Raw genomic sequence first — 7,500 nt, 5'->3', positions numbered from 1 at the left:
AATGATGGAAAGATGATCAACAGTAACGTAATCAACAACGTCAGGAAAGAGCCCTTGGGTTGAATTCGTTTTCAACAAACAACATATTACGTTGCTATGATTGGTTGTAGGTCTATCCAATTGAGCAAAGAGGCATTTGTTTTACGAGTTCGGTTGAAACACGCCCCATACTCACAGCCCAACGGAGAGTTTTCAGACTCATATGCTGACTACAATTATGAGTATGACAACGTCAGGCTACCGTGAACGTGCTGAGCTTCAAACTAAGCACAAAGTCGCAAATGCTGGACGGCGCCAAAAGCAACATATGTAATGCTGTTAGATTTGCAACAGAATTTTGAACTTCAAAAACAATAAAACGTAAGGCATCACATAGTGTCTCTACATAGGCTACCTAAAGCCTGGAAACAGCTTGAGCTTTACATTGAGCAGAGGAACATTGGGCCTCATTCTCGAAAGCAGTTAAGAAGAATTTAAGAAGGAATTTCTTCTGAATTGGATTTAGGAAAATATTTCGCATTCATTAAAGTTTTCTCATCTGGGATTTGTTCTGAACTTCAAAAGACTTTCCGAACTCGAAATAGCAGTCGTAAATCGGCCAGAGTTGTCTCAAATGCGATTCCTTAAAAAAACACAAGGATCAAACGAATTACATTTAAGAAAACTCTCTGTGTTAATGAAGTTATGAGAAATCGTTGGTGATTGCGTTCAACTCTACAGACTATGGCAAGCCGTTTTATCATTTAACCAATGAATTCTGGATATCAACAATTCGAATTCTTGACATCAACAATTCATTGGTTAAATGATAAAACGGCTTGTCATACTCACTAAAAAAGCTTGGAATTGTATTTTGAATATCAATAATTCGAATTTTGGATATCAAGAATTAATTGGTTAAATGATAAAACGGCTTGCCATAACAGACATCCTCGGATTTAAATAATTATAATAATGAACCTTGCTTAGTGTGCACACTGTTAGATCCAGTGGAGAACAATTCCACTGGTCATCTTACTGGTATGATGTTGCACCGATGCACCTGTGCACCAGTTGCTTTCCTAATTGTGTCGATTCTGAATGCACACGTCACTGCTGTTGCGTGCCTTTATTGACCTTATTCCGGAAGTCACAATGGGCGCGGCCATCCGCGTATTCTCATTTCCGGTTTAGATACTTTCCACTTTATAACGGTGCTAAAAGACAGTGCCTTAAACAGGCTCTGGTACTCATTTATGGCTAATAGAGATGCCCAGCGTCAACTGCAGTTTGTGGCTGCCATAACAGGTGGAGAAGACGGAATCAGACCCTGTATTATCATTGTTTTGACCATGGAAAGAAGAGGTCCGAGTGTTGTGGGCCGACATAATTTGCATCGACCTCAAACCAAAGTTGAGGATCTGCGTCCCTGGCTGAAGGCGCTGAATTAAAAAAAACCTGAAGTTTCCTTTTGTCTGCTCGTATTAATAAAGGGTGTAAACTAACTATATTTTAGTATGTTTTAGTGTTCTCAATTCATGATATAAGTAGATACATGATTATAACCAAATGTATGGGCATGGCTGTGAGCAAAACAATTGCTGCAGTACATCTAAATTTAATATAAAGCTTTTGAAACAACGCGGCAATCAAATTATTTCATGCGTCTTTCTAATTGCCATTAGATAGGAGGGAAGATACATATCTTGTAAGATTAACACGTTGCATATCGCTTGTACCAAAGCCCCTCGATGAAAAGGTTGTTACTTTTTATTATTACAGCACAATTTGTCACTCATACATTTGCAGTTTATGGCTAATAGCAGAGACCTGATGTAAAAACTAGAGCCTCAAATAGATAAACAAGAAGCTAGCTAACGTTCTACTGCAAACAGTGCTAGCTGGACGGTTTAGAGGGGAAGTCTCAAATACATGTACTGACTGTAAAATTAATCACACGACTGAATTCTAGAGGACCTAAGCTTTCGAACAAAGTATAGCAAATACATATGCCCTGCAGTGAAATCGTTAGAATATCTTAGCCTATATTTGTGGCTAATGTGATGCCTGCATATCGCAGCACAGCAGAGTGCAGGGCAGCGATCTGACCGGCAAACGAATTATATCAACACTTAAAAGTCGTTTTCAAGCCATCCAGTGAAAGGGTGTATTGTTGACTTGTTGTAGCACACGAACATAGCACATCTTGCACAAATCCACCAAATGATTTAATATTTTAGCAGAGGGACTTCTCGGCAGTTCTCCATTGAATTGAATGATATCCCCGGTAAAGCGGAAGTGCAAATACAACGGAAGTACAAAAATATGAAGAAAGTGGGCGGGGCGGAATAAGGTGAATAAGGAGATGCCGGGGCGTGTATGTATGCAAATTCAGGAACACGAAGACGCGTTTTCAATTTAAGAAAACTCTTCCCGGGGAGCACAGCTCAGACAAATTCTGCTGCGTAGGAACACATTTTCAAGCGTTCATGAATTTGGCAGATGTGTTTTTCTTACGTTGTTTTTCCGAGGCCCGTAAAAAACATTTCACAAGAAACTTAAGAATATGTTCGAGAATGTGGCCCATTCTTCTTTAGCTTTCAATGGCAGATTGCCACCAACCTTATGAAGTGCAGCAGCGCCATCTACTGTTCTGGAGTGGGAAATCTACGCTCTCCCTATGTTGGGGTTGGTGTGACTACAACAGGACACCAGGGAAAGTTCTGGTGGTTCATCCTTTGTATAGTTATGATGAAGAAAAGGAAAACAAGATGCAAGAATGTCCATTATACCTATTTCGTGAGGTGGATTTTCATTAACTTCTGACAGAACTGAAAAAGTTCATTTATAAAAATGAGAGAAAATCTCCACTGGATGAGTTACCATTTAAAGTTTAGTCTAATCAAATGTAGTGTTCTCTGTGTGTGTGTGTTCACTCTGTGTGTGTGTGTGTGTGTGTGTGTTCACTCTGTGTGTGTGTGTTCACTCTGTGTGTGTGTGTGTGTGTGTGTGTTCACTCTGTGTGTGTGTGTTCACTCTGTGTGTGTGTGTGTGTGTGTGTGTGTGTTCACTCTGTGTGTGTGTGTTCACTCTGTGTGTGTGTGTGTGTGTGTGTGTTCACTCTGTGTGTGTGTGTTCACTCTGTGTGTGTGTGTGTGTGTGTGTGTTCACTCTGTGTGTGTGTGTGTGTGTGTGTGTTCACTCTGTGTGTGTGTGTGTGTGTGTGTGTGTTCACTCTGTGTGTGTGTGTGTGTGTGTGTGTGTTCACTCTGTGTGTGTGTGTGTGTGTGTGTGTGTTCACTCTGTGTGTGTGTGTGTGTGTGTGTGTTCACTCTGTGTGTGTGTGTGTGTGTTCACTCTGTGTGTGTGTGTGTGTGTTCACTCTGTGTGTGTGTGTGTGTGTTCACTCTGTGTGTGTGTGTGTGTGTTCACTCTGTGTGTGTGTGTTCACTCTGTGTGTGTGTGTGTGTGTTCACTCTCTGTGTGTGTGTGTGTGTGTGTGTGTTCACTCTGTGTGTGTGTGTGTGTGTTCACTCTGTGTGTGTGTGTGTGTGTGTGTGTTCACTCTCTGTGTGTGTGTGTGTGTGTGTGTGTGTGTTCACTCTGTGTGTGTGTGTGTGTGTGTGTGTTCACTCTCTGTGTGTGTGTGTGTGTGTGTGTGTTCACTCTCTGTGTGTGTGTGTGTGTGTGTGTGTGTGTTCACTCTGTGTGTGTGTGTGTGTGTTCACTCTGTGTGTGTGTGTGTGTGTGTGTGTGTGTGTTCACTCTGTGTGTGTGTGTGTGTGTTCACTCTGTGTGTGTGTGTGTGTGTGTGTGTGTGTGTTCACTCTGTGTGTGTGTGTGTGTGTGTGTGTGTGTGTGTGTTCACTCTGTGTGTGTGTGTGTGTGTTCACTCTGTGTGTGTGTGTGTGTTCACTCTGTGTGTGTGTGTGTGTGTTCACTCTGTGTGTGTGTGTGTGTGTTCACTCTGTGTGTGTGTGTGTGTGTTCACTCTCTGTGTGTGTGTGTGTGTGTGTGTGTTCAGTCTGTGTGTGTGTGTGTTCTCAGGCGTGTGTGTTCTGAGTGTCTGAGAGGGATCCGAAGGACGAAGCAGATCTGAGTCTGAATGAGTCTGGCTTCACATCTTTACTGTCACGTGCACGCCTCACACTCAAGATTGACAGGTGAAAGATCAAACAACCAAAACAGAGAAAATACAATTTGAGTTACAGAAAATGATTCAACAAGGTCATCACGGCTCAAATAAGGAAGGCTAGGGGGGGGGGGGGGGGGGCACAACGATCATTTAACTCTAACTCTCTCTCTCAGCAGATGGATGCAGTTTGAAGACCTCAAAATGAGAGCACAGTGCTGCTATCCTATACTATTATCATCACTATCACCACCATCATCCTCATCACAGAATTCTAGTCCAGCTCTGTCATAGCCCTGCAGATCCTCTCCTCCCCGACCCCTGACCCCTAACAAAGGTCAGAGACATAGTCAAAGTCCTTGAAGTGGTCCTGGTCGAGGGGCGTGAGGGCGCGGCGTTGCCGTGGCGGCGTAAGGGCGGCCCGCTCGGCGGTGAACTCCCGGTCAAAGTTGCTGACGTCGTGGCGTCCGCCTAGGGCCGGCAGGAAGGGAGGAGGAAGCTGCCTCTGCAGCAGAGCCCCCCACAACACACCCTGCACAAACAGCACAGGGGCGAGGCAGGAAGGGAGACATGGAGAAGAGTTAGAGAGAGGGGACAGGGGCGAGGCAGGAAGGGAGACATGGAGAAGAGTTAGAGAGAGGGGACAGGGGCGAGGCAGGAAGGGAGACATGGAGAAGAGTTAGAGAGAGGGGACAGGGGCGAGGCAGGAAGGGAGACATGGAGAAGAGTTAGAGAGAGGGGACAGGGGCGAGGCAGGAAGGGAGACATGGAGAAGAGTTAGAGAGAGGGATCGGGGGGGAGTGGGGAGAGGGAGACATGGAGAAGAGTTAGAAAGAGGGGGGAGGGGAGGGGAGGGAGACATGGAGAGGAGTTAAAGAGAGGGGAGGGGGGAGACATGGAGAAGAGTTAAAGAGAGGGGAGGGGGGGACGGGGGAGGGGGGAGGGAGACATGGAGAAGAGTTAAAGAGAGGGGAGAGAGGGGGGGGGGGAGGGAGGAGGGGGGGACCAACCTTGAAGAAAGCTTGTTTCTTGACGTCTTCAGCATCTCTCTCTCCAGAGCCCAGTCGTCGCTCAGGGTTACGCCTCAACAGCTGACCACAAACACACACAACATTGTTTACACACACACACACACACACACACACACACACACACACACACACACACACACACACACACACACACAGCAATGCAATGTACTGGTAGCAGCTACTCACACGTCTCATGATGGAGATGGCGTCTGCAGACAGGAAGTTCGGGTAGCGCACCTCATCGTTCACAATGCTGTCAAACACCTCCTCCTCATCATCACCTGGGAACGGAGACTGAGACACACACACACACACATATACACACACACACACAAGGGATAAAACACAGACTTGAGGACGCAGATCTGTGTGTATATATGTGTGTGTATATGTGCATGTCTGTACGAGTGTGTGTGTGTGTGTGTGTGTCTGACCTCTCCGACCAGCATCTCGTACACCAGCACCCCCAGGCCCCACCAGTCCACCGCCCGTGTGTATGAGGCGTCAGTCAGGACCTCTGGGGCCAGGAACTCTGGTGTCCCACAGAACGTGCTGGTCCGGTCCCCATAGCCCATACCTGGGACACACACACACTTTACTGGTACTGACTCACCCTCTCACCTCCTCACCCTCTCACCTCCTCACCCTCTCACCTTCCTTGCAGAGCCCAAAGTCTGCTATCTTCACATAACCCTCCACATCTAACAGCAGGTTATCCAGCTTCAGATCCCTTAGAGAGAGAGAGAGAGAGAGAGAGAGAGAGAGAGAGAGAAAGAGAGAGAGAGGGGGGGAGTCTTTATGGTAGTGTTGCCTTGGTGATGAACGAGGGGAGGAAGGCTGGGAGAGAGGGTGAGAGAGAGAGAGGGTGAGAGAGAGGGTACTCACCGATAGACAATCTTATGATCGTGAAGAAACTGCAGACCCAACACCACACAGCCTGAGTAGAACCTGCCACACACACACACAGACACACACACACACGTCACTCCCTAACCGAAATTCTAACCCTAAACCCCAACAGACAAAAGGCACTTGAAGTTGTGCCCACAAGGTCTGTTTTAGTTATTTACTCTTCACAGACACTACTATTTACACACGCTCACTCACATACTGGTACATACACACACTCACACACTGTTACATACACGGCCCTGGCTTCTGTGAAGACATCGGTGTGTATGTGCATCATGAGGTCTCCACCAGCCGTGTACTCCATCACAAAACACACGTGTTCTGGAGTCTGGAAACACGCATACAGGTGGAGCAGGAAGGGGTGTCCTGCCACCGTCTCAAAGATCCTCTTCTCACACAACAGACTGGGGGGGGGGGGGAGCAGGAGAGAGAGATGGAGGAGGAGGAGGAGAGAGAGGTTCAGAACGTTTACATTTAGTCATTTAGCAGACACTCTTATCCAGAGCAACTTACAGTAAGTACAGAAGTACAGGGACATTCCCCTAAGGCAAGTAGGGTGAAGTGCCTTGCCCAAGGACACAACATAATTTTGCACAGCCAGGAATCAAACCGGCATTCTTCTGATTAATAGCCTGATTCCCTAACCGCTCAGCCACCTGACCAGGTACAGAACGGTTGAGACCAGAAGGTTTAACAGTTGCTAGGCTGCAGTTAAACAGCAGGGATGGTTATTGATGAGTTATTATGGTCTGTACCTGTCCACCTCGTCCCTGGCAACAATGTCTCCCTTCTTCAAAGCTTTGATGGCATACACACTTCCTGTGCGCTTGTACTCCGACAACAACACCTGCACACACACACACGCACGTTAGCTTTGTTTATGCTCCCCTCCAACTGAGTGAAGAATAAATATTATGAAAGACACAAGCATGCACACACACAGTAGAGTACACAACATGCACACACACACACAGTAGAGTACACAACATGCACACACACACACAGTAGAGTACACAACATGCACACACACAGTAGAGTACACAACATGCACACACACAGTAGAGTACACAACATGCACACACACACACAGTAGAGTACACAACATGCACACACACAGTAGAGTACACAACATGCACACACACAGTAGAGTACACAACATGCACACACACAGCAGAGTACACAACATGCACACACACACACAGTAGAGTACCTTTCCAAAGTGTCCTCTGCCCAGGACAGCAATGAGCTTGAAGTCCTGTAGACACAGAGGCTCTCTCTGGTCCCTGGTACACACACACACACACACACACACACAGTATCCTGTTGCAGCATCTCTACATCAACATGAGATCTGTGGGAGCTGTATGTCGCCTCAGGTCATGCAGTCATATAGAGCGTGTGTGTGTGTGATCTGGTGGGTGTGTCAGAGAGAGAGAGAGGTGTATA

At 46.5% G+C, this 7,500-nt stretch overlaps 1 protein-coding gene across 1 annotated transcript in view; it reads right to left on the bottom strand.

Annotated features, from left to right (window-relative positions):
• Window positions 1–4,240: 4,240 nt before the first annotated feature.
• LOC146254158 (serine/threonine-protein kinase N1-like) overlaps window positions 4,241–7,500 on the bottom strand; it is a 14,072-nt gene continuing 10,812 nt past the window's right edge. Inside the window, exons 15-23 of the mRNA XM_084677394.1 lie at window positions 7,265–7,337; window positions 6,810–6,901; window positions 6,288–6,458; window positions 6,028–6,090; window positions 5,796–5,872; window positions 5,577–5,719; window positions 5,329–5,436; window positions 5,122–5,202; window positions 4,241–4,643 (exon numbers count right to left, since the gene is read on the bottom strand). Of these exons, the coding sequence (XP_084533520.1) occupies window positions 4,440–4,643; window positions 5,122–5,202; window positions 5,329–5,436; window positions 5,577–5,719; window positions 5,796–5,872; window positions 6,028–6,090; window positions 6,288–6,458; window positions 6,810–6,901; window positions 7,265–7,337 (1,012 nt within the window). The 3' untranslated portion in view covers window positions 4,241–4,439. The remainder of the gene's footprint in view (window positions 4,644–5,121; window positions 5,203–5,328; window positions 5,437–5,576; window positions 5,720–5,795; window positions 5,873–6,027; window positions 6,091–6,287; window positions 6,459–6,809; window positions 6,902–7,264; window positions 7,338–7,500) is intronic.

This window comes from Hypomesus nipponensis, chromosome 17 (genome assembly GCF_054491055.1).
Source record: "Hypomesus nipponensis isolate SF chromosome 17, ASM5449105v1, whole genome shotgun sequence".
Classification (NCBI taxonomy): domain Eukaryota; kingdom Metazoa; phylum Chordata; class Actinopteri; order Osmeriformes; family Osmeridae; genus Hypomesus; species Hypomesus nipponensis.
The sequence above is the reverse complement of the archived record's forward strand: the minus strand, read 5'-3'. Positions and strand labels throughout refer to the sequence as shown.